This window comes from Neolamprologus brichardi, chromosome 19 (assembly GCF_056152115.1).
Source record: "Neolamprologus brichardi isolate AB-2024 chromosome 19, ASM5615211v1, whole genome shotgun sequence".
NCBI classification, from domain to species: Eukaryota; Metazoa; Chordata; class Actinopteri; order Cichliformes; family Cichlidae; genus Neolamprologus; species Neolamprologus brichardi.
The window spans coordinates 4,218,118-4,243,289 of record NC_142122.1 but is presented as its reverse complement, the minus strand read 5'-3'; the positions used below and the strand labels follow the sequence as shown (position 1 = coordinate 4,243,289).

The 25,172-nt window shown below is 41.5% G+C and overlaps 1 protein-coding gene across 5 annotated transcripts in view; it reads left to right on the top strand.

Moving 5' to 3' along the window:
* The window catches only part of bltp1 (bridge-like lipid transfer protein family member 1), a 77,176-nt gene that overhangs the window by 32,072 nt on the left and 19,932 nt on the right, over nucleotides 1–25,172 (top strand). Inside the window, exons 40-71 of one of the 5 annotated variants that reach the window (XM_087832709.1) lie at nucleotides 616–766; nucleotides 938–1,090; nucleotides 1,238–1,478; nucleotides 1,709–1,857; nucleotides 2,419–2,650; nucleotides 3,125–3,274; nucleotides 3,432–3,503; nucleotides 6,142–6,326; nucleotides 6,768–6,943; nucleotides 7,072–7,663; nucleotides 8,387–8,585; nucleotides 8,954–9,217; nucleotides 9,407–9,500; nucleotides 10,565–10,615; nucleotides 11,312–11,518; nucleotides 12,570–12,805; nucleotides 12,941–13,191; nucleotides 13,323–13,428; nucleotides 13,991–14,088; nucleotides 14,200–14,388; nucleotides 15,703–15,871; nucleotides 16,879–17,090; nucleotides 17,984–18,067; nucleotides 19,264–19,462; nucleotides 19,645–19,704; nucleotides 19,870–20,096; nucleotides 22,039–22,206; nucleotides 22,645–22,775; nucleotides 22,861–22,984; nucleotides 23,130–23,242; nucleotides 23,713–23,806; nucleotides 24,088–24,141. In XM_087832709.1, coding sequence (XP_087688835.1) covers nucleotides 616–766; nucleotides 938–1,090; nucleotides 1,238–1,478; nucleotides 1,709–1,857; nucleotides 2,419–2,650; nucleotides 3,125–3,274; nucleotides 3,432–3,503; nucleotides 6,142–6,326; nucleotides 6,768–6,943; nucleotides 7,072–7,663; nucleotides 8,387–8,585; nucleotides 8,954–9,217; nucleotides 9,407–9,500; nucleotides 10,565–10,615; nucleotides 11,312–11,518; nucleotides 12,570–12,805; nucleotides 12,941–13,191; nucleotides 13,323–13,428; nucleotides 13,991–14,088; nucleotides 14,200–14,388; nucleotides 15,703–15,871; nucleotides 16,879–17,090; nucleotides 17,984–18,067; nucleotides 19,264–19,462; nucleotides 19,645–19,704; nucleotides 19,870–20,096; nucleotides 22,039–22,206; nucleotides 22,645–22,775; nucleotides 22,861–22,984; nucleotides 23,130–23,242; nucleotides 23,713–23,806; nucleotides 24,088–24,141 — 5,431 coding nt within the window. The remainder of the gene's footprint in view (nucleotides 1–615; nucleotides 767–937; nucleotides 1,091–1,237; nucleotides 1,479–1,708; nucleotides 1,858–2,418; nucleotides 2,651–3,124; nucleotides 3,275–3,431; nucleotides 3,504–6,141; nucleotides 6,327–6,767; nucleotides 6,944–7,071; nucleotides 7,664–8,386; nucleotides 8,586–8,953; nucleotides 9,218–9,406; nucleotides 9,501–10,564; nucleotides 10,616–11,311; nucleotides 11,519–12,569; nucleotides 12,806–12,940; nucleotides 13,192–13,322; nucleotides 13,429–13,990; nucleotides 14,089–14,199; nucleotides 14,389–15,702; nucleotides 15,872–16,878; nucleotides 17,091–17,983; nucleotides 18,068–19,263; nucleotides 19,463–19,644; nucleotides 19,705–19,869; nucleotides 20,097–22,038; nucleotides 22,207–22,644; nucleotides 22,776–22,860; nucleotides 22,985–23,129; nucleotides 23,243–23,712; nucleotides 23,807–24,087; nucleotides 24,142–25,172) is intronic. The other 4 variants (XM_087832710.1, XM_087832711.1, XM_087832713.1 and 1 more) reach the window with 4 other exon arrangements.

Below are 25,172 nucleotides of genomic sequence, written 5' to 3'. Positions count from 1 at the left end.
AACCGGAAGTGACGTCATTTTTGCGGAAATGTAGTTTTTTTACCATCAAGGCCTCATGAGCCTATACTGGTGTTTTTAAAAGTTATGTTTGACTTTATGACTTTCTGTGTCGTTTCTGGGATGCTTACGACTCATATTGCACTGCTGGAAATAGTTTATTTTGACGCATATGCTGCTTTTTTGCAAATTTGCAGTATAATATTTATTTTCGTTTTTCCTGCAGTATATAAAAATTGGTGTATTTCAAAAATAAAACTATGAAGACACTCAAAATAAATTTCCTGTGGTGGGAAACTATTTTGTGCAACTTTTTTGTATTTACAGTTTTGAGGGATAAGCCTCTTAAATTTCTCTAACTAGAAATATATGTTAAAAAAACAAAAACGATTTTAAATTTTTTTGTAGTTTATTGCACTTTTTTGCAATTTATGTAATTACAATGCATACATATTATTAAAATCTTGGTTATAATGGTTGTATTGATGTATATCAACTTGAAATGCTCCCAAAAATGGCACTACAGCATGTAATAATATAATATAAGCTCTGGCGGACTTGGTTCTATGGTAGGTCTTAAAGGGTTAAGGTGACTGTTGTGTCTGTGTGTGTTTATAGGCAGTTGAATCTTCTCAGCACAGCCACACCTGCCATTGGCGCTTGGTTGGTTCCCATTGACCAGCTCAAATCGTCACTTCGGAAACTGGACATGGAGGGCACGCTGCGCGTTTGTGCAGTCATGGGCTGCATCATGACCGAGGCTCTGGAGGTTAGGAGCACATATGTGTATACATGAGGAGTGTACGGGTCTCCTGGTTGAATTATTATTTCAAAACATTTTCTTAAGTGAGCTTAATATAATGGAAAAACCATTTAAAACAGTTATAATTCCCAGCAACAGATGCCTTTAATTATTTATTTATTTCTCAATCCCCAACAGAAAAAGAGCATCCACATCCCGATCAGGAGCAAGTACAACCGCGTGACCAAACGAGCCCGCTACCTCCACGAGAACCCCTCCTGCATGCTTTGTAACATCCTGCACCGCTACCTGCAACAAGCCGACTACTCTGTCATAGAGGAAGCTACTATGGTTAGTGCGAGCCCTTCTCTTCTGTTGCACTGCTGCAGGATCATAACGTGATCGTGTGTAGTGTAGCCTCAAACGTCTCTTTTTTTTTTGTCTTCTCTGCATTATTTAAATGAATCTGTGCTAATCTCTCCTCTCCTTTTACCCCAGAATGATGGGGTTCCAGCCCTGGTCACTCTAAAGAAAGGTTTGGTAGCATTGGCCAGGCAGTGGATGAAATTCATTGTGGTAACTCAGGGTTTCAAGGCTATTGGTCTGATGAGGCCCAACCAGCTTACCAAACCCAAGGAGCCTCAGCAGAACCAGGGTGACACAACTTTGGGACTGGACAATGGAGCTGCTCTGCAGAGTGACACCAGCGCGGACGGAGCTGAATTTGAATTCGATGCAGGTGGGAAACTACAGCTTTCACAGTGCTAATAATATTGCGAGGCACCCATCTGCTGCCACAGATGGGCTGTGAAACTCTTGACCTTTACTTTGTCAGTGTTTGCAAAGATGTGTTATAGACTGATACCACTAGTTCGCTGAAAGGAGCTCTGGGGTTGAGTGACAGACTGTTCAGCCTCTTTAAAGGATTTTTTTTTTTTCAGAGTTTTATTTTGTGTTGTTATTTTTAAGCCACAGTGAGTGAACACACGATGTTGCTGGAGGTAGCATGCAGCCGCCCCCCACCGAAGGAAGCCAACTCTGGTCCTGTGAGCGGAGTGGAGATCATGAGGAAACTTTCCAAGTCGCATACACACAACGAGTCTGTGCTCAGAATAAAGGTATGAGTTTCGGTTTTATGTCATGCATTCGTATACAAAGCAGGCTGTAAAGATGGCACAACAGATGGACGTGCTTTCTTGTAATGAAAAAAATCTTCAGAGATTGTGGATTTCACACGTTTGGATTGTCGGTTGGATGAAGAGAGTCATTGTTTTTTGGTTTTATTTTTTCTAACATTTCAAAACCCAAGGTTGCATAATGATAGTCTGGTTTACATAAACACTTTGCAAAGGTAGTAGCTCTCCACTGCAGACTGATGAAGGTGATTCTGATTTTGGAAAGCCAGGAGGGATTAGAGCTGAGTGACGAGATGACATTTTCCTCTCTCCTAAATTAAAGTGTGATGTGTTTATACAGTATTTTTTTTTTTTTTAGACAACTCTGGTCTTTTGTCTAAAAAGTATTACCTCGGCTTTAGGTTCAGCCATGTTCATAATGTTGCCAGACGAAGTTTATCCCACCTGTCGCTGAACTTGAACGGGCTCTGGCAGCTTGAGAAAAAAAATGATATAGTGTGAACACAAACTCCTCTCAGCAATCTGTACATTTGTCATACCCAGGGTTCGCATCCCTACCAGTCGCTGAGCTACACCAGCGGTGACACAGCAGCTGACTCACCCGCCCATGTGAGCCGCGCAGGCCTGCCAGCCAAGGACAGCCCCAGGAAGGAGAGCCTTCTGAGCAACCTGACGGGCAGCTTTCGGAGTCTGCACAATCTGCTGGAGGGCACGCCCCAGAGGAACGAGCCGTCTGCCGCCACCGCAACCAAGAGCAGCTCGCTCACTCGCACAGGTGCTCACGCTCGACTGCTATTTTGTTGCACCGCTGCTAACTGCAGTATGGGGAAGGTTCTGGTAAAAGTCGATCGATTAGCTCGAACTTGATTTTCATCACAGCTTCAAACAATCTAGTTGCATTTCTGTTCCAACAGTGACCTCTGCTGTTCAGCAATGTCAGTAATGAATAAACTGCAGCGTGCTCTTAAATCCGCCACCAGCTCACTGTGAACAAATATGTAGAGAGAGAGATTTGCACTTAAACCCAAGAAGGACAAAGATGAGAAATAAAAGCTGTAAAAAATAGATTAGAATATGTTTTTAAGGTGTGAAAAGTGGGAACATTGTGGAAACATCTCCTTATACGCATTATCCACGTGCTGACTGTAAAAGATGAATTATGCATGAACAGCAGTCAATCCAAGCGTAATATCGAGGTTTTTGTAGTCTGTTCCGTGATGCAACATACTCTCAATCTCTCCTTGTTTAGGGACAGACATGCTGACTGAGCACCCGCTGCTGTCGGAGCCCTCCTCTGTCAGCTTTTACAACTGGATGTCCAACGCTGTGAGCAACAAGACGGGGGCTGGAGTCCAGGAGTCTCCGGTCAACCGCTCCCAGCACAACAGTCTACAGACAGGTGAGACACCATGAGCTTAATAGAGGATGATTTTGTTTTGCTACATAATGCTCTATTTTATGCATTTTTGTTATGATGATGTTGGAATAGATAAAACGATTATTAACATATTCACTCTTGCGGTAACAGTTCAAAGTTTTCTGTAATGTTGTTTCAGTAGCCTCACTGGGTTCTTCTGTCAACCCCTGCTACCAGTACCAACCGCTGCCAGATAACAGTCCAGAAGGAGGTCAGGGCTAAGTAGTCACTGAGTGCTGTGCTGATGGTGTTGTTGAACTAATTAGCTGACTAGCAGCTAGTTTGTGATTTCCCCCCATTAGTTTGTTAGCCATCCAGACCACCTTCATATATACTAGAGAGATATTTTTGATTTACTGCAATGAAAGAAAATTGGAAATTGCGTCGCCTTTTTGTTTTGCACGATTTGCAAAATTAGCACAAAAGTCTGCAAAATTCGTTAAAAAAAAGACAGAAACCAGTTTGTTTTACAAAAGTATGGCATGCTATTGGAGACTAAAATGAAATGAGGAAAGGCTCTACACAGTTTCTGAAGCCTCAGCTCTGAATTTCTGGCTGTTTGTTTTGTTTTGTCTTTTAGTTTTTTAAGCCAGATGTGACCTATATTTGGATGAGGGTGGAAGACATGGCCTCCGTGATCTTATATGAACGAGTCGTTGTTCTCTTAAAAGCTCCATCAGGCTTTACTGTCTTCTTGCTTCTCCAAAGTTGTGAATTCCCACCAATTAGAGTGATTAATTTAAAATCATCATGCTAGTCTCTTCTTGTGTTTAGTCTTGTTCTTATAAGCCTCTCAAACTGTTCTCACACCTGAATTCTGGATCGTATCAGAAAAACAAGTCGGGGCCTAGGCCTCTGTTGCCATTTCTTACATGTAGCACACAACAGATATCCAAGTCAGTTGTGTTCTCGCTCTGTGTGGTTTAGATTAAAATGCTGCCTGGGCACGCAACATCCACTTGGTCAGTGTGAATTCATCATTGTCTAAAAGTGCAGAACACATGTAGGACTGAAATGTCAGTGATGCGACTAAAAAGTGTCCTCGGATGGATGTAGTAGGAGCCGGTGTAAAGATTTTTACTGAGGAAGGATGTAACGATGCCTCCGTTCAGGTAGATAATAGTGGATGACAAGTTAACATGGAAATCACACATTGAACATGTTAAAAAAAAGTTGGCTAAAAGTATTTATATCCTGGGTAGTGTAAGATATATATTAGATTACAAGACAATGAGAATATTATATTTTTCATTGTTTCTACCCTATCTGAGTTATTGTGTTGAAGTATGGGGGAATACATATGTGACTAATATGAAACCATTATATTTATTACAGAAGAGAGCGATTTGAATTATGCATAATGTTAAATATAGAGAACACACTAATAGTTTGTTTATAAAATCAAAATTATTAAAACTAGAAGACATAGTGAAATTACAGACATTAACTATTATGTTTAGGGCAAAAAATAAAACACTACCTCTTAAGAAAATGGGGATGGCAGAAGGAAGTTTTATTTTAAGCACCGGTTTGCTCGAACCACACAAAGGCAAATGTGTCCAACAGTCATAGGTATAAGAAACTGGAATTCTCTCAGTGATCATCTTAAGTGTTGTACAAATGTTTCTCAATTTAAAATCTGCTATAAGAATAAAATGATAAACCAATATGAAGAAGTTGAAAATAATAGAATTTAATTGTAGAAAAATGATCCTTTTAGTTTGAGATTTAGTGGTATTGCTCATTGTTGAGTATATTGTTCTGTTTGTTTTGTTTTGTTATGTGCAGAATATTGTCAGAGTGTAATTTTGGTTGCCTACTTGTATTATCACAGATAGGGGGCAGGTGTCAATAAGAATTTATTCTTCTTCCTGCTCCTTTTCATGCATGGAAACAGTGTTACTTTAATTGAAAGGAAGGTTGTGTATGGGAAATGAATTACTGCTGTACCATGTGTGAAACAAAAAAATAAAATAAAATAAAATAAAATAAAAATAAGGGGCTGTAATCCAGGTGTGCCAAGATGAACCCGTATAACAGTTATATATAAGATACAGACAGACGCTTTGCCTCCAGTGTGTCTTCTCTTTTTAGCTGTACCACTGGTGCCATTTCAGGTATTTTCAAAACCTTCACATCGCAAAGACCAAATTTCTCCTTGTGGGACAATTAAAGGATTATTATTACTACTCTATTTTTATGTGGTACTACAACTCCTTTTTGTTTTGTGAGTCTTGAAGTCTAGCCTCTCTCAGCTTGAAGCTGTGTAAGAAAAGCTCATGTTGTTTCCTGCTAAACACACTCTCAGTTTAGTGACCTGAGATTTCTCTTATTCCTCACACCGCCGCTCTATCCCTCGCTCTGTTACCCCGTGCTCCCACTCATCTTCTAAGCTACAAACTGCGGCACTCTGCATTTTGTTTCACTCTCTCTTAACAGCAGTTTATTACTTGGAATCAGCCACGCAAATGACCGAAAAACATTTGTTACCTTCGCAATTGTGGGTACATTTGTAAGTGTGTAATGATCGGATTTGTGCCAAAGATGATTAAGTTCGTCGTTATGTAGTCACCCAAGTGTGAGCCAATGACAGCACAGCAAATTAGCTGCAGCAGTTCCTCACAAACAAATTAAGGAAGTGTGATGTGGCTGTTTACAGTTGCAAATTGTGCATTAAGTGGCTGTAAAGTTCCACTTAACGTTCTCTCTTGCTGTCTGTGTAATTCTTTCCAACATGTTTTTTACGAGGAGCTGGAGTGGTGAAGTGCTCTGCTCTCTCACCGCTGCTTGTACGTGTGCCGCCTTCTCTTAATCCACGTGGATCCTAAACCTGCGTTAAACACCCTCAGGTGGGACGTGTAACCTGCCCACCATCCCTTCGGCCTCAGATTTCAACACGGTGCTGTCCAGTGACCAGAACACCCTCGACGGGACCCACTCCCAGCATTCCCAGCACAGCACGAGCCAGGACGACATGGCCGACATTGAAGAGGGGAACCAGTGTCCAGCTGCTGTTCAGCTGGCTGATGCTCAGGTTTGTCTCTAAATCTGTTTTTACACTTTATAATTAGACATGAATTAGTCAGGTAGTTTGTGTGATATCTGCTGCTCACTGATAAGTTTTAGAACTGCTTCAGAAATTGGTTTTTAAATGAGGCTTTTTTATGTTGATGCCATTAAAGCAGATAAAAGCTAATGCAGGCTTAATTCACACTGATTTGCAATTAGTCCGATTTGTTTATCGAGTTAGAAAAAGCTGAATATCCAGCGGGTCTGTTGATAAGGAATCATTCTGTGTTAATACAAATGTCACCTGTCTTATACCGTTCGGCATTCATTGGGCTTTCCATTTCCTTATCTCACAGTTTTATTTAGATTTCATACGCAGATGTCAGACGGATAGAAAGCTTTTAGTTAAGCTTCTACAAAAATATCTTCTTTTCTGTGCGTTGATCGTCTGTTTTCATCCCCTCAGGTTGTTTTTAAGCCTTTGCTGAGCTACACAGGCATCCAGGCCCAAGATACCACTCCGCTTAGCTATAAGATGTATTTTGGAGAGCACCTGTCTTTTTCCGGCAACCTCGAGTGCCTCAGAGCAGACATTGCCGACTCTGATACCTCCAAGGAGCGCAAAAACAAGCGATCCAGGAGGTAAAACTGTCCTAAAACACGACATGTTGCATTACCCCTCCCTGCTTTTTGGCTTTTTAAGCCTTTTTCATTGGTTTCTTCTCTTAATGAAATCATCTGCTAACCCTTTGTGCTTCTTCTATATTAAGGCAAGGCATGGTGAACGTGCCTCCCCTTGAGTTCAAGCCAGCGTTGCTGATTGAGACTTTCAGCGTGAATGCCGTGGTGATGGAGAAGTCAACCAGCGCTCCTCAGGGCCCCAGCGCAGCCCCGCTCTCCTTCCACGACCTCAACCGCCGCCACTACAATACATTCCACTGTGACTTCACTACAGCCTGCCAGGCCATCAGCCAGCGCGTCGACATGGCCCTGGTGCGCCTCATCCACCAGTTCAGCACCATGATCGATGATATCAAGGCCACGCAGACCGACATCAAGCTGAGCCGCTACACCGCCGGCTCGGCCTCCCCGACGCCCACCTTCAAGGCCCGGCCGTATCGCCACTTCAGGTCGTCGGACTTCAGCCGCAGCTCCCGTGGAAGCCTGAACGGGGCGGGCCGCAGCGGAACCCAAACTCTGAAGAGCAAGAGAGGAGTGGGTGGAGGGGGAGGATCAGGAGGGGGAGCCGCAAATGCTGGTGGTTTACCTCCAAACGGACCTCCATCGGGCATGGACACGCTGGGAAGAAGGGAGCCGAGAGGACGCAGCTCCCTCGGACGCTCAGAAAGACGCACCTCCAAGGTAACGATGATAATAAATAACACAATGGATAGAAAGGAATGTGTATATTTTGAGGAGCCAAACAATAATGGCTGTGATGAAATGAAATGAAAACGTCCAAGGTCTTGTAGTTCCTTTGTGCCTGTTCAACGGTTCTGTGAGGCGCACCTGTCCAGACCAGTAGAATCACTAAATTCACTCAGCAGCTGACATTTCCTCCACACAAACCCTAGAGGGAGCCAGTAGATTATAGGATTTTCTCAGAACACACAGTAGTATCTTAAACACATCTGTGATGTTTCAGTAAGAAATCTTTTTTTGCTCAGCTCTGAGTTTTCAACTTTAGAAATCTTCTTGCAAACATGTTTGACTTGGTGAAAGTTCTTTTGTTTTGGAAAATGAGCTTTGAAGTTTGAGGCGCTAAGCACTTTTTAAATGAGATTTTTATTAAAGTAAATGATGTATGAGATACATTTGAAGTATTTTCCACTCTTAGGAAACTCTCCTGAAATTACTGAGTCACCTCCCTGACACTTACTTCACAAGTGTCTGTTTTTAGCTTTCATTAAGTGGCTCTGTCGTGACAGCTTACTGCATCATAACTATACTGTCAGAGTAAACAACGGGGTAATAAAATAAGGAATGAGTCAGCAGGCCTGTTTATTTACCCTTCAGCCCCACGATGCATATTGTGGCACGTCTACTTTCTGTTTCATAATCTGGAATATTGCGTAATGCCCTCAGGTGTCACGGAAAGGGTCCCGTGACGTGGCCGACCACATGGCGATCCAGATGGATGACTCGGACTCCATCACGGTGTCAGAGCAGAGCGAGCCATCAGCAGAATGTTGGCAGAACATGTACAAGCTGCTCAACTTCTACTCCCTCATCTCCGATCCCACTGGCATCCTGGAGAAAAGCTCCCCGGAGAACTGCCTTTCAGGTGGAAAAAAGCTTCCAGCATCCAGTTCCACATTTCAGTTGTTTAGCTTAACTGTGTCTTTTTCATTCCGCTTTACTCTTCGCTTTATTTTTAGAGGTTGTTACTGTCTTATAGTCTGCACACTATGCTTTGCAAATCTGACTGACTCATTAATTTCTCCTGTTTGTGACTGTCAGTTTATCCTACTAGAATATTTTTCTGCTGTAACAGAGGAGGTTATGAAGTAGTGATCATTCCTTGGGAGTGGGAGGATAAACTTTCCCAATTTCATTAAAAAAAAAAAAAAAGTGGTGCATCTGTCATCACCGTTTTTATAAGTGAAAGTACAGAAGCAGTTTTTAATGTAACGTGTAAATCTAAATTCGCAGAGACGGGACGTCACACCTCGGAGCCGTTCTGTAAAGTGATATTTGAGAATGAGCAGCAGGACCCCAACACGCCCAGCAAGCCTCCCGGTGCGGGTGGAAGGCGACGCAGCCTTGTGAGCTCCGAGCCTCAGCACGTCACGCTCATTGTGTTCGGCATCGGCATGGTGAACCGCACACACCTGGAGGCGGACATCGGCGGACTGACCATGGAAGCAGAACTGAAGAAGATACATGGAAGTTTCACCCTGAAGGAGAAGATGAAAGGTTAGGCAGGGATATTGACAGAGATAATGATTTTTCCATCTTTTTTTATGGTAGGAAAGATCCGATATGAAACTTTAGAAAGTCCCAAAGTAGATCGATGCAGGTGTGCAAAAGAAAAGGGAAGTTCCTGATCAGTAGAAGTTTGGTTTGTTTGATCTGATCTCTTTTTTGGTGTTGTTGTGCCTGCAGATATTCTGCACCAGAAGATGACAGAGACGTGTGCATCGGCTCACATAGGAGGGGTAAACATCGTTCTGCTGGAGGGGATAACTCCTGACATTCAGTACGTGCAAACTTTCCTTCTGTTCAGCCTGTCGATTAAATATTTTAGCAGCTATTTAAAAAGAAACAAAGCGTTTTAATCGAAGCGTTTTGTTCCCGTCTAATCTAAACTGTATTGATCCTCACTCTCTCTCAATGTAATGTTTTTTTTTCTTTTTTAATAATTCAGGAGGTGGTAGTGTTTTTCTTTTCTATTAGTTTGAATGTTTTCTTTAAAAATGTGTCATTTTTTATTTCTTAATCACAATTTTGTAAAGTGAACAACTTTTGCAAAATGTGCTTTACTCTTATCTAAAAAGTTGATTGAGTGTTTAAGCAAAAACTCCATAAACACCTTTAAAAGCCCACTAAAACATGGTTGTGTTAGTGCTCAGTGAGAACTATTTACAGGCTCCTGTCCAGCCAGTTAATTTTATTATGTTTTCTTTTTACTGCAAGCAATTTCCTCAAAAGGTAGCCAAACTAATCAGGTTGCAAGCCTTATATTTATGCTTTTAGACAGGCCAGTGTGTCTCCACACTGTTTTGATTCAGTTTATTACATAAATAGATGGCTTACTTAAGAAATCCTCCCACTGTGAAAATAAAACTGAGACCTAATATTGTTTCCATAATGTACCTGCACACTCTGCCTGTTTTTAGATTTATGTGGCCAAGACAGTAGCATTCTCGAGTTGTTACTGTGATTGCTTATTTTGGCTCTTGTCCTTTTGACTCAAGCAAAAACAATGTGCGAAGACAGCAGGTCCCAGTGCAGAAGTAAAACAAAACGATGGCGTCTGACATATCGGTGGCTTGTCAGAAGTTGTTTTAGTGTTGCCTCCTAGATGCAGTTTAATTACGAGTATGTTCAGCTGTGGTTTTCTGAGCTGCCTGAGCTCATCTTTGTTTTTTAACTGCTTTGTTAATCCAGAGCCTTATCATAAATAACGTCTGAACTTCTAAAACATTTTAACAGTACATTTAATGTGAAAAATTGCTCTGACCTTCAAGTTTCTCAAATTATTTTACACTTTCTTCTTCTTCTTCTTTTTTAATTTGCTTTCTCTTCCTACTACTTGCCTAGACTGGAGGATTTCCCAACATCTCCCACCAGCACTGCTAAACAAGAGTTTCTGTATGTTTATGCTGCCTTTTAGGGGACTCATTAATCCAAAAGCATAACTTCCTTAAATGTACATCCATCATTTGTTTCAGTCACCTGTTTACATCTGTTTTCAGTGAGCATTTACACAGATCTGTCCCCATTAAGTTTGTGCAAATGGAGCAACAGCCACTGGCTAAACACCTGTGGATTGTTGTTGCTGACTTTGTTTTTCTTCTTCCCCAAAACATAAAATCATCTGATTTCTTTCTCATCTCACTTTTTTCTATAAAATATCAGAAAAATAAAAGCGAGTCAGTGCAGTATCTCTTTGTATCAGTGAGAAGCAGAAAAACTAAATATTTGAGATGCTGAAGCCAAAAAATGGTGTCTCATTATCTATCATGTTCTCTTCTAATGTCATCAATCTGATAAAACACTGCAGTCTATTAATATTTAGTCCACGCGATATCCTTTTCCTTTAGCTGAGCCAGCCAGGCTTGCAGACCATGCATTCTTTGTTATTCATTCATAGCGTCACTACCATAACTTCTCATTACGTCCCTAAAAAAACAAAAAACAAAAACACACACACAAATAATTGGAGTCCTGAATTTGCATGGTGTTTCACTGTTTGGTGTCTAACCCCACCTTCATTCATAAATCCACGTCTTCTCTATGATTGCATTTTTTTTGCCTCGCTTATTCCGGTTTCCTCTGTGTTTACAGAACGGTGGTCAAATGCAACATCGCCAAGTCTCAGGCCTTGTACAGCGCCCAGCGGGGCCTGAAGACCAACAATGCCGCTGTCTTCAAAGTGGGGGCCATCATGATCAACATCCCCCAACACCCGGCTACGCTGCACAGTATGATGGTCCGCAGCTCCCATCAGCTCTCCAAGCAAATCTCCGACCTCATCCGCCAGCCTTCCAATGCGTACGTCTGCTTCACCTATTCAGCTTTTTCCCCACTTCAAAGTAATCAATTTCAAAATGTGCTCAACTTGAACCCATAAAGGAATCCACCATCCAACACGTGCTGTCTCTGAAGTGTAATGTTTACTCATTCAGTTCGTAATGTCTACTAAACAGACACGTTACTACAGCAGGTCCACAATGTCGCCCGCCTTTAAAACCTGTGTGTGGTCTGTTTCCATGGTAATGTGCTGAATTATGTTAATATATTTATAGAGTTGTAGGTGTGCTTTGGGTATTAAAGAACTTGTCTATAATTTGATTTTCGCTGGAATGGAAGTCGGTATCTGCAGAGTTCTGAAAAATAACACACATAACTGAATCAAATCATTAGCAGTGACTTTTCCATGTGCAGCTTCCTTCAACGCAGTTTACCTCATAAGGCTGGATGGATAAATCTGAGGCGCTGCTTCCCAAATCCAGTCCAGACATTAACATATTACATCATCACTTGAACATGTAACTATGTAGCACTTTTCTGGTCTCACTGACCAATCAGAGTGATTTCCACACACATTTATAAAACACTTTACTTTCTACTTAAGCACTGTATCTACCCACACACTGGCGGCCAATTTAGAATCATCAGTTTAAATTAACATGGACATTTCTGACTGTTGGAGGAAACCCACACAGCCAGCCACCCTCCTGACGACACAGCACACATAATAATAAACATAAACTCTATCAGTATACCACTTTTGAATAAAGTCTCGTCCTATGGAAGTAATTAAATCATCTGAAAGAAAAACAGAAATATTAACACGAGGAGATTATAAAGAGAATCAAACGGGGCATTGGGGAACAAGGCGGCATTTATAAACACATATCAAACATTCATTAACGGCTCGCAGTAAAAGAACGTTTAAGAAGGGATTTAAAAGGCGGTAAAGAAGTTGATGGATGTAAGTGGGATTAAGGCTATGTAATACTTTAAAAGCCAAAGTTGCAGCTAAAGTAGAAAGTCATACAATCCTGACCTCATGAGTAATTGTTTTTATGTTTTTTAACAGCCAACCTCCTAATAGGGAGGACACCCCCACCCCGCAACCCTCTGACAAAGCATCCAGCATCAACCAGACCCCCGTCGAGGCCAACGAGTTCCCTCAGCTTCCCGAAGGCCTGGAGAAGAAGCCCATTGTCCTCAAGTTCAGCGCCATGATGGATGGCATCACCATTGGCGCAGCCCTGCTCCCATCACTGAAAGCAGAGTACAAGATGGGCCGCATGAAGAGCCACGGCATGACGGGTGTGTGAAAATATATCTGATACAAACTCCTGCAATGATATTTATTTAAAATAATCGTTTTCCTCCCGGCCTCTTGTACCAATTTGCTGAGGTTAATGAGTCATGATATTCCTTCTCTCACCAACTTGTCTTTAGGAGCACAAACCAGTTTCACGTTTGAGTTGCCGAACCACAAACTTTGCTTCCAATCAAAAGTGTCCCCGGTGGACATGTCCCAGCACACTATGTCGCCATCAGCCAGCCTCACGCTGCCGCCGGTTACAATGTCGGGAGAGTACATCATGGAGGATCACGATAGTCACTCAGACCAGGGCTGGGCACCAGACGACTTCCCAGCAAAACAAGGAAACTACCTGCAGGGCAACTACCTGCGATGTGTAGCTGAGGTAAAAAGTTACAGCAGCAGGTGCTTTACCTGTTGGCCTGTTGATTGACAATCTGCATTTTAAATCTTTAAAGTTTTGTTATTTGTAACATCTAACTGATCTTTGTGTTCGCTGTCCTCTCTCGTGCACAGATTGGCTCTTTTGAGCACAACCTGACCACAGACCTGCTCAACCACCTGGTCTTTCTGCAGAAGGTTTTCATGAAGGAAGTGAACGAGGTCATTCAGAAAGTGTCAGGTACCGTAACGTAAACCTTCTGGTTTTTTATTATTATTCTAATTATTATCTTTTACATTTTTACAGACTTACCAGAATCACAAACACGTTACAGTACTGTATCCTCTATGTGCTGCTGCAGCAGCCGAGCTTTCCTCTTGGATCAATAAAGTTAATCTAATCTCAGACATCTGGCTTTCCCCCACAGCATTCTGTATCCTACAGCTGCTGCTTAAGTTGCTAAAAAATCGTTTTTCCTTAAATATCAATGCCCGATGCGCTGCTACAAATCCACCCTTGTTTATTTCCACATTATTGATAGTATTTTGTTAAGCTCACCAGGCTTGATTGATATAATTGCCCAACAGAAAGAGTAGTGGTAGTTTTTTTTTTTTTTTTGCCATTTTAGAGAAAAGAATAACGATGGAGGCACATTAAGGAGGAAAAACTGCAATTGAAGACTACAGCAGATTAATACTTGCACATCTGCCCCCGGTCCACATTGCCACACTTCAGCTATGTTTTATCCAGCTTGTGTGTGACCTGAAGTGACCTGTAAGGTGTGTGTGTTCTGTTCTGCCAGGAGGAGAACAACCCATCCCACTCTGGAATGAGCACGACACCTCAACAGATGCAGACAAACCCAAAATCCTGCTTTATTCTCTCAGCCTCAGGTTCAAGGTATCTGATGTTCAGTTTGTTTCAGCTTTGGGAGAAGCTTTGTGTTGTTTTGAAGGGATGAAACCAGTTAAAGTTTTCTCTGTGGAGAATTTATTGTCTTCGTGTTCACAGGGAATCCAGATGACAGCAACCACTCCCTCCATGCGAGCCGTGCGCTTTGAGACGGGCCTGATTGAGCTCGAGCTTTCCAACAGAATCCAGTGCAAGGCTCAGGCTGGAGGCAGCAGCAGTTACCTGAAACTCTTTGGAAAATGTCAAGTTGACCTCAACCTAGCCCTTGGACAGATTGTCAAGCACCAGGTACAAATGAAATCCTGCACGTATTCTTGAGCAGTGCGTCTTACTCAGCATACAGACACAGAATCCTCACTTCTTAATAGGGCTGCCACAAACGATTATTTTGATAGTCGACTAGTCACCGATTATTTTTGCGATTAGTTGACTAATCAGATCATCATCCATTGGACCTAAAACGTACAGCTTATTGCACCAGCAGCATCTGCTCTTATATAACTATCATTAGCTTAAAGCTTTAAGTGTTTAAGGTATGTGCTAACTAAAAATAAAGACAAGATGATAGTTTATTAAATTTTAATGAAATCTGCAGGTTGTTTCGGTGAAGTTTAATAAACTCCTTGCTATCTAAAATATAACAGGACACCGGAGTAAATTCTCGAGCATCTCACACTTCTGATAATCAGCTGTCTGCTTGATGTTTATTCAGCTGTGTAAAAACTATAACTTTAATCTCAGCCAAACCGATTTACTCAGGAACAAATAAAATACAAAAAAAAGCCAAACAATAACATTTTTAAGTTATCTAAGTGACTTATTTATCATGTTTAACCTGAGTAGCGAAAAACAGCAGTGGGTTTGAAAACGATTTGCCGGGAGTCCGGTGTTGTCACGGCTCTAGTGAGCCTCTTCCCCAGCTAGCTATCGAGCTAGTGGCTAACAGACGTCTCCGAAAACGTCGGAGCGCTTTTGAAAATATGTGGTGTCTTGATAAACTGAGCAGATATTTGAGGTTTACAAAGTTACATTCTCGCCTAAAAATATGTTAAACGTTTATTTTGTGACCCAGAAAGAATAATAAGAGTAATATTAAAACTAACTAGCTGCCGCCATTTTTGACAACTGAGCTGGGCCACTCTATGAATTCTGGGACACAGTTTCTTCTTCTTCGGGGTTTAACGGCAGCTGGCATCCTTGTACATGCAGTGCTGCCATCTTCTGTTTCAGTCCGTTATTACACTCTTAAATCCTACTACTTATTCATGCGTCTTTTGTGATCTTACAAAGCTTCAAACGAGGCGTCGACTATTAAATCAGTCGTGGACGACGAGGCGTCGACTATTAAATCAGTCGTGGACGATTTTGATAGTCGACGTAATCGTGACTAGTCGACTAATCGTGGCAGCCCTACTTCTTAACAGGTCCTGTTCGTCCCGTGCTTTATCGTATCAGATGAAGTCAAGTCAATTCAATTCAATTCAATTTTATTTATATAATGCCAAATCACAACAACAGTCACCTCAAGGCGCTTTATATTGTACAGTAGATCCTAGCATAATAGATGACTATTTTATTCCTTTTCTCACTTTCACTTTAAAGGTGTATGAAGAAGCTGGCTCGGATTTCCACCAAGTGGCATACTTCCAAACTCGGATTGGTCTGCGGAATGCTCTGCAGGAGGAAATCAGTGGATCCACTGACAAAGAGGCTGTTCTCATCACCCTCAACAGGCCAGTGGTTTTCGCTCAGCCCGTGGCATTCGACAGAGGTTAGGATTCCTTTTTTTCTATCTTTGGTGTATAGGTCTTTTAAAACATGGGCTGCATGATATTTAATCTGTGTTTAAAGGTGATGATTTTTCTGACGTTCAAAGTTTCTCACAGCTTTCTTGACTGAACCAGGATCAGAAGCCTCATTATATACAATGCAGTACAGCAGGTGATACGTTATGCTTGAAGTCTTAACGTGGCAGATTTATTGTTAAAGTTACTTTGGTAATTAGAGTGGGCATGTCCTTTATGAAATTATGGGACGGTGTGTGTATATATACACGTGTAATAAAGTTTAGTAAATGGATGTGACAGCTTAAAAGCTGTGACTATGCGAGGAAAGAACGCAGTGTAATTTGTTGTTGGATCCTTATCAAACCTGTCTGGGATAATTTGTTCCAAGTGATTAAGTTTTTGCTTCTTTTCCATGTGTTTCAAAGTCGCTGCTACTAACTGATGTTGCAGTTAATGTAATAAACTCAAAACATCTACAGCTGGAAGCACCTGCTGAACTTCAGCTCCTGTTAACATTTTGTCAAACTCACATTATACATTATTCATTGTTAGTGTGTCTCAATAATCTGACCCATCAAACACTTTGTAGAAATTTTAGAAACACGTCTGTCTGTTAAGATGACTCCATCAGTCTTAATTAGTCTGGTTTAATAAGACTCAGATATGTAGCTGACATATTTAGGTGACATTACTGGAGAACGACTTTCTGTTCCTATTAATGTTGTTGGGTAACACTGAACAATCAACAGTATGAAGTATAGGTTTTATTTTTTTTATACTGTGTAACATTATTTCACACTTTGATGCCAATTCCAACACTGGGATGGGTGTGTGATTTTATTTATGCTCTGGGAAAAACTGATTTTCCTTATTTAGATCCATATTTGGAGTTTTTGGTTCCTCAGCATCTCAAAATTTGATATAAATTACTTAAATGACATTTGAGATCTTATTTAATGTTTACTCATCCCACCTCTGTGCTCTCCTGCAGCTGTTCTCTTCTGGCTAAACTACAAAGCTGCATATGACAACTGGAATGAGCAGCGTATGGCCCTCAACAAGGACATTCACGTGGCCACAAAAGAAGTGGTGGATAAGCTGCCAGGCATTCAACAGACCTCCGCCCAGGCATTCAGCACCCTCTTTCTGCAGCTGACAGTCAATGACCTGGGTATTTGCCTGCCAATTACCAACACATCTCAGGTAATATGCTATGACTGAGTCTGCCAAGTGTCATTGGTCAGTCCCTTTGAGCGTTAGATTGTTTTCTTATAAATAATCTTATATATTTTTAAGCTCGGTGTGTTTTTTTTGTATCCTTTGAAAGCAGGTTTAGGATATAAAGTGCACAACTTATTTTGTTTTGTAAATAGTTTTAATATATGCTGACTTGAAATACACACTTTCAAAAGTTATAAAAAACAAAAATCCCCAACAAGGTGTTCTGCTTGTGGCTCTATGGCGTGCTTCCATCACTGCTGCTTTTTTCAGATCAGCTAAATTTGAATGTACTGATAAATCTACTAGTGCACTGATCGCTAGTAGATGCCACAATCTGCAGTAGTTTTCATGGAAGACATTGATTTCCTATGTCTGCAAATACTCACCTAGTGTAGCAGCAGGTAAACTGGAAATGCAGACTGCTTGCCTTCAAAGTAAAACTAGTTTATGTTGAAACATGTTGGTTACAGTCATAAGACACTGTCTTTACTTTGAAGGCTGCAGCAACTTGCAGCAAAAACACTTGCTAACTGGTTACTCCCTGGCTTCGGGAGATTTCCAGCTCAACACCAACCAGTCTGCAGGCATGTGAGACTGATGCCAAACTAATAGCCTTAAGAACCGTTCAGTGATGTTGAGCTACTCTTATCACATCTTATGTCAGTGCTTCCTCAACAATTGCTGTAAATCTGTATACAGTCCCAACAGACAGGCTTCCTCACAGTTACTTTAAGTCAACATGTGCATGTGCATATTGGGTGTCCTATATTTTACTGTACTCATTCATCATAGTTTGAATTATCCTCATTCTACTTTGCATGCTAGGATTGGAAAGATTTGAGATGCAGACAGTTATGTTACACTTATTTCCATAGAGAGGACAAGAACCAGTTACGGAGGGCACAAACTCTGAGGCTGGGGCCAGCTCTTCAGCAGGCCAGCAAAGAAATGCACGAAAAGTAACCAAAAGTTTATTACATCTCTTGGGATGGCTTGGTGTGAGGTGTTGACTGATACTGAGTGACGCTCTTCTATAAAACCTGTCACACTGCAGTACACTGCATCATAGGTGCTTTGTGGTTTAAAAAAAAGCTTCTCTAACGGCGGCATAACAAGTAGTGAAGCTCGGGCTGGTGTTTGAGGTGTGTTTTCATAATAAAAGTTAGAGTATTCATTATGTGAGTGCTTTTAAGTTACGTACGTTTCTATATGCGAGACTAGATCAAGAATATAGTTAGGTGCAGTGTTGCACATGGTGGGCTCTCTCTACGCTTGTATGCATGTGGTATTTTGCATTGGCTTATATCTGGGATCTTGTAATAGCTGCCCCAAAATTGTGGTCTGATTATTTTCATCCAGCTGATTGAAATGGGTTAGTAAATAGTTCAGATACAGATATATGTATTTCCCTAATGATGATGATCAGACTGCTATTCTGGGACTAATGTCAGGTTAATCAAATTCATGTAATTTGGATGTGTGGGTTTTTGTTTGTTTTTTTCTTCTTTAATCACTGATTTTCTGCATTTGAACTTGAAATGTACTGAAGAGCTTGGCAACACTTCACTCAGAGATAGATTTATGTCAGTAGCACTTAAACTTGTTCCCATGAAGGTTTTAAAGTGGACCTGTCTTGTTAAGCTTTTGACTTATTTTCAGGTGGACTTTAATATTGAACATGCAAAAATAACAAACAAAGTTTCAGACCTTTTGGATCTTTATGATGCCCAGTTTTTTGCCCAGTCTTTATGATACACAGCTCTGGCTGCACTCTTTCACCTGCCATTCAAACCTTCTGTTGGTGAGTTTTAGGCCATAAGAATAAAGATGCATTAAAGAGAGGGTGCAAAGGGTGTTAAACCAGCTTGTGTGGAGACAGACTATACAGAGGCCAGAAAGATGTAAAAAGGATTATTTGTTTTGTACCGTGAATCATGTATAATCTAGAGTCCAAGCTAAAATGTATAGAGCTGGAAATAAGCATGCTGCTGTTGTTCTTAATATTTAGTTAAGTTGATGACAGCTGTACAGAATGAAGTGTTGCCAACGCTTCCTTTTCCAAACAAATGGAGGTGGTTTGTCTTTCCTTGTGCTCTCCCCCCTTCTCCTCTCTCCCTTGAGGCCAGAGTAACCTTTCTCCCTGCCATTCCACCAGGCCAATCACAGCATAGATTTTGACACGGGCTCTGCGCTGGTCCTGACCATCGAGAGCACACTGATCACCGCCTGCTCCTCCGAGTCCCTGGTGAGTAAAGGACACTTCAAAAATTTCTGCATCCGCTTTGCCGAGGGCTTCGAGACCTCCTGGGACGACTGGAAGCCTGAAGTCCGGGGAGACATCGTCATGAACGCTTGTGAGTGACACAGTTTATGCAAATGTTTTTATCTAAGTGTTGCAGAAAGCCATTTCAAATACAAATTCTGTACTGTGTGAGCCCGTTCACATTTGATTTGTGAGCTAGTGGGCAGAAGAAGACTGTCAGTGTGTCTCTATAGAGATCATAAAAGATATTTGTTTGTATGTACCTGTGTGCAGGTGTAGTCCCTGACGGTACATATGAAGTGTGTTCCAGGACTACAGGGCAGCCCTCTGCAGGCAAGTTCTTTTAACTGTGCTCTGGTCTATTAAATATAGATCACACCCTAGAGCTGCACAATGATATTGAGACTGTGTGGAAAATTGTATTATTTATTGCATTAATTTTCCCAACATCATCCACTGTTTTCCCTTTCACTCCTGGCTTCCTTTTCACCAAAACAGAAAGCAGCAGCGCTGGTACCTGGACTCTCAATGTGCTGTGGAAGATGTGTGGAATCGCCGTTCACATGGACCCCAACATCGGCAAGCGCCTCAACGCTCTGGGCAACACGCTGACGTCCCTGACGGGCGAGGAGGACATAGACGACATCGCCGATCTGAACTCTGTGAACATGGCAGACCTTTCAGATGAGGACGAAACCGACTCCATGTCACCCACCACGCACATGGTCAGACACCGCTTAGTTCGTTTTTATTACAGTTTCGTTCGAATTCGTTCTTTCACAGCCTGACTGTAACGAGACACGAGCAGCTGTTGCATCAGTCAGATCAGATGGTCTCCTTTAAGTTAGAAAGTTCTCAGGAAATATCTAAAAATACATATTTCCAGTAGGGGTGCAACGATACTCGTATCAATATTGAACCGTTCGATACAGTGCTTTTGGTTCGGTACGCATATGTATCGAACAATACAAAATTTTAAATTTATTTTATCAACTTTCCTTCTGACGATGCTGTCTGTGTTGAGCGCTCAGTGGATCTGCGCTCGACAGTGCAGCCTAGGCGGAGTAGTCGAACGCAGATTCACTGAGCGCAGCGCAAGCTAGCGAGACAGAAGCTAAGCTCTCGTTGCAACATGGCAAATTGAACCTCCCCCACCCTCATTCAGATCTGGCGTTTGGAACTATTTTGGTTTTCATGTGACGTATGACCCTGAAGGTAAGCGAGTCATGGACAAAAGTAAAACAGTATGTTGGATGTGCCACGCAATGCTCAATTACATTGGTGGGAACTAGTGTGTTAGCGCAGTTAGCTCATTAACGTGTTGGCCGTCCAGCCCCACGCACGGGGCGATCCGCGGTAGCTCGTTAACGGAGATTTGCGGTGTTGTGGCGTTAACGTCATTTCAGATTAACGCTGACAGCACTAGTGGGAACACAACAAATATGACTGCACATTTACTCCGACACCATCCTAGTGCAAAGACAAGTGGAAGCAGACAAAAACAACAAGCACGCATGCTACAAACTTTACCCGAGTCATTTAGACAGCCGTTAGCACATGATTCTCCTTATGGGGACCTGATATGTTTAATATGCTGCTGAGAATATAGCCCAGAAGAAGCGTATAGTATAGCTTTTATTTTGGAAAGAGACATTTCTCTGTAATAAACTCTCTTTTCCAAAGATGAGTGATTTCTCGATCAGATAGATTTATTTTTTTTATTACTTTGTTGTTTCAGTAACGTTAAATTTAAAAACTGTACTTTTGAGTTAAAATATATATTTATAATTTTAATAAATTACAAATTAAAAAGGCATGAACATTTTTTTTTTTTTGTATCGAAAAAATATCGAACCCTGACACCAAAGTATTGAACCGAACCGAACCGTGGATTTTGTGTATCGTTGCACCCCTAATTTCCAGTGTTGAAAGTTGTGAAAAGAAAAACTCTAAACTGAAGTGGGAATATTCAGCTGTTGAGTTTACTACTAGTCAGTATCGCAGGTTCAGAAGAAGTTGTTCAACATTTGGGGAAATGCATCTATTCTCTTATTTTGCAGCTGGTAATATGAGAAGATAAGTACCACTGTGGTGTATGTAAATTAGATAACAGACTGCAGCAGCAGCTGTTACCTTAGTTTGATGCAAAGACTGAAAACAGGGACTGTGTTGATAACTAAAGCTGCCTCTAAAACAAATTGGTTTGGGTTGTCTGGGGGGCTGCTATGAGTTTCTGCTGGTTTCCAGCAGCCTCACAAGATTGAGGTCACAGCTCCCAGCTAAGAAACACTCAGGCACGTGACCCCTCAGTAAAACAGCAAATTGCTGTTTTTTTTCCTCTTTGGTTTTTGCACAGATTAAACAAACTGATAAAATGTGTTAGTTTGGGTTCTTTAGGACTGCCTATATTCTCTTTTCACTAAGCTAACCAGCTGCTGTTCATTGTGATGTCGCAGGTAAGATCTACGATGTCTTCTTATCGTGCTGTCGACAGGACAGTGTTTGTGGATTTCTAAAACGTTGAACTATTCCTTTAATAATGCATCGGTCCGTTTGAACAAATCCTACCTGGCTTGCATTTTAAAAAAAAACTTCAGAAGGCAAAGTCTGACCCAGGCTGTCCGTTGTTCCACCTTTCCATTCACCTGTCCCTGCTGTTATTTACAGACTCCAGAGTTCAGCCCTCGGCTGACCTTAAGGAAGCGTCTGGTAAACCACATCCTGGGCCTCAGCCCCAGGCCTCAGAGCATATCTGTCCCCGTCGACTACTTAAACTGTGCATCTCCTTGCCTACCAGGCAGTGGCAGAACCCAAAGACCCCTCTCCTGGTCTTGTGTATGTAGCCGCCCGCAGTGTTAAACTTTTCTCCAGACTGGTTGAATCATTTACAAGGTCACATTTCAGGCACCTGCACTTAAGAGATGAAGGCTGTGGATTCTAAAATTCTGAGCTGTGTTATTTGCTTCCACTGCCTTCCTCATTAAGCTTCAATGATGGGTGAAAAGAAGTAGATTAGTGGCCCATAATTCCCTTTGGCAATAAAGCTTTGTTTCCTTCTTTCACTAGGAGTTGTGGTGGTGGTGGTGGGGTCTCTTATTTGTGACATGGCTCCTGGTGTGTGGATCATTCTAAAGATAAACTTCTAATGATTGATCGGGACGATGGATTCTTATCGCACAATCTGTTGATCAGAAAGTTTGTCACAGTTGTCAATCAGTTTAACCACATCTGTGTGTTTCCGTGTGTGTTTGGTTTCCTGCTTTGGTGCAACAGGAGGCGGTTGACCCCAGAAGGCCCATGGTGTCAGGAAACCAGATAATTGATGCTCGTGGGAGGAAGTTCACAAAAAGGGTCGTTGACATCCGAGAACTGAATGAGCAAGCCAAAGTCATCGATGACCTCAAGTAAGACTCCAGCTTTTTGTAACTGTTCTGTTTAAAGAGTCGCAACAACTAAGCGACTAGCCGTGTCCTCTTCTTACACCTGCAGGAAACTGGGGGCCAGCGAAGGAACCATCAATCAGGAGATCCAGCGCTATCAACAGCTGGAGTCTGTGGCGGTCAAAGACATCAGGAGAGATGTCAGAAAGAAGCTGCGTCGCTCCAGCATGAGGGTGAATCCCCCGTCTCTTCACCTTCCCCGAGTAGAAGCGCATTCGCCACAGCACCTTAACTTAAAACAGCATGAAATAATGCTAGGGTGTTGGTCATATTTATCCTTTTATGGAGCCGTTTCTAGCTGTGTTTGTTCTTTCCCAGGCGGCCTCTCTAAAGGATAAGTGGGGTCTTGGCTACAAACCAAGCTACAACCGCTCCAAAAGCATCTCAGCGGCAGCGGGCCGGCCACCTCTAAAAAGGATGGACAGACAAAGGTAACAAAGGAGGGCAGCGGGAGGCACCTTCCCTGGTATCAGATTATCATAGAAATGACACCATTAAGGGAGCTTCACTGTAAACAAACAGGACCATGTGACCTCTGTCTCACTTCTCTGCTGCTGCCGCTGCCATTATGTTTTTCAAACATTTTCCCATTATCTTGCTGACAAAGAGGGACCGAGTGACTCACAAATTAGAATGTAGTGAAGAGGAAGTGCTCATTGCATTTGTTTATAGTAATTATGCAGATTATCTCAGGATTAATGTAGTATTGATATTCAGGCAGTTCACAGACCTTTCACAGGAGAAAAATATTTACTCTGGAGGGGTCAACAGATGCTCAACAATGACTTGAAATGAATCGTACTAATAACAGGCCGGGCTTTGACAAGTGTTGGCTGATTAAATGCCATATGTTCTGAAACAAAATCAAATAAAAATGAGATTCTCACAATGTTGGCTTCAGTTCCAGAATCGGAGATGTGGATGCAGATTTCCCAGATATCCGTGTGGACGTGTCCTCTCCGGCACCACGGGTCACCTTCAACATCCAGGACACGGTAAGCTGTCAGATACCCATTGCTGTAGCACATTAATAGATTGCATTGTACCTCTTAATTGATTTATTTATAAATTAAAGCATTTCCAAACAAATCAATATTTTATGTTTTTTTTTAGTTTTGTGCAATTTTATATGCGATCATCTGCATCTCATCCATCATTTACATGTTTGTTTGTTACCATAACTGATCTCTGTAAAAGCTGATTTGTACAGTATGTTGCAGTAGAAACAGAGGGATGAACTCTTGTTTTAAAAAATAACTCTTCTGTCCAATTAAAGATTAATAATCAGGCTTTGGAGTCTGCAGCAGTCAGTCCAGGAGATATATTCAAGGTATATGGTCCAAGAATAAAATTTAAAAAATGAAAATACATAACCAACGCTGATCAAAAATGTCTGTTTGCTCCTCTCCTCTGTGATTACCTTGACAGTGCTGACAGGATTTTGAATATGCAAAATCAAAACAGGATGATAAGACGGGAACCATATCGCCTATATGCAGTAGACATTCATTTGCATAATAACGTACACTTTTGTGTCCACAGTTAGATTTTGATTTATTACTGGTGCATGAGGATCATCCGGATTTATAATAAAACCTACTATTCCCTTAGCTGCTGAGTGTGAGAGTCAGCAATTCATCCCTGCTGTTATTTAGATGACCTCAACCCAAGAAAGTTCTCAGAAAATCAATTGCTTGCAGAATAAAAACACTTTACAGTTGAATTGCTGCTTAATGAATTATACTTTCACACCCCACACACACTCATCCTGTCTTGAAACCGCATAAAAAAAATCCATCAGCCTTTTTCTTTAACCTTAGTATATTGAGTGATTTCTAACAACTATGCATGGGTGGCCACTGAGTCACAGTCTGTCGGCTTTTGTTTGTCACAACAGCAGGTCCTTAACCGCCCCCGACAATACCAAAAACTTCACGAGAATAAAATAAATGATACGTTTAATATAAAGTCACCAGTTTACCTTTTAAAATGCCACAATCACAAATAATAACTCAGACATACCGGGGAAAAGAATCCATTCTCTTTAACCCCACATCCATTTGTGGCTCATACTGTGAAGACGGCAGTCATGTGTGTTGAGCAGAATAATAACTATATAAGAAAACTTGCTTATTATTTGCAGTCGTGAAGCCATGACTGCAAACATAAACTGCAAATAACGTTCATAACTGTGGCTCCCAAACCTTTTTGAGACAATCCTCTCTCTTCAGAAGCCACAAGAAAGTCCCCCCCTCCCCCCCATACCCAACTGTTTTAATTACTTATTAACAATTTAAAAAAAGTCCAAGTGAAATTTTAGGGTTAAACAGGTGGTCACAGGCATGTGTGAACGTCACATAA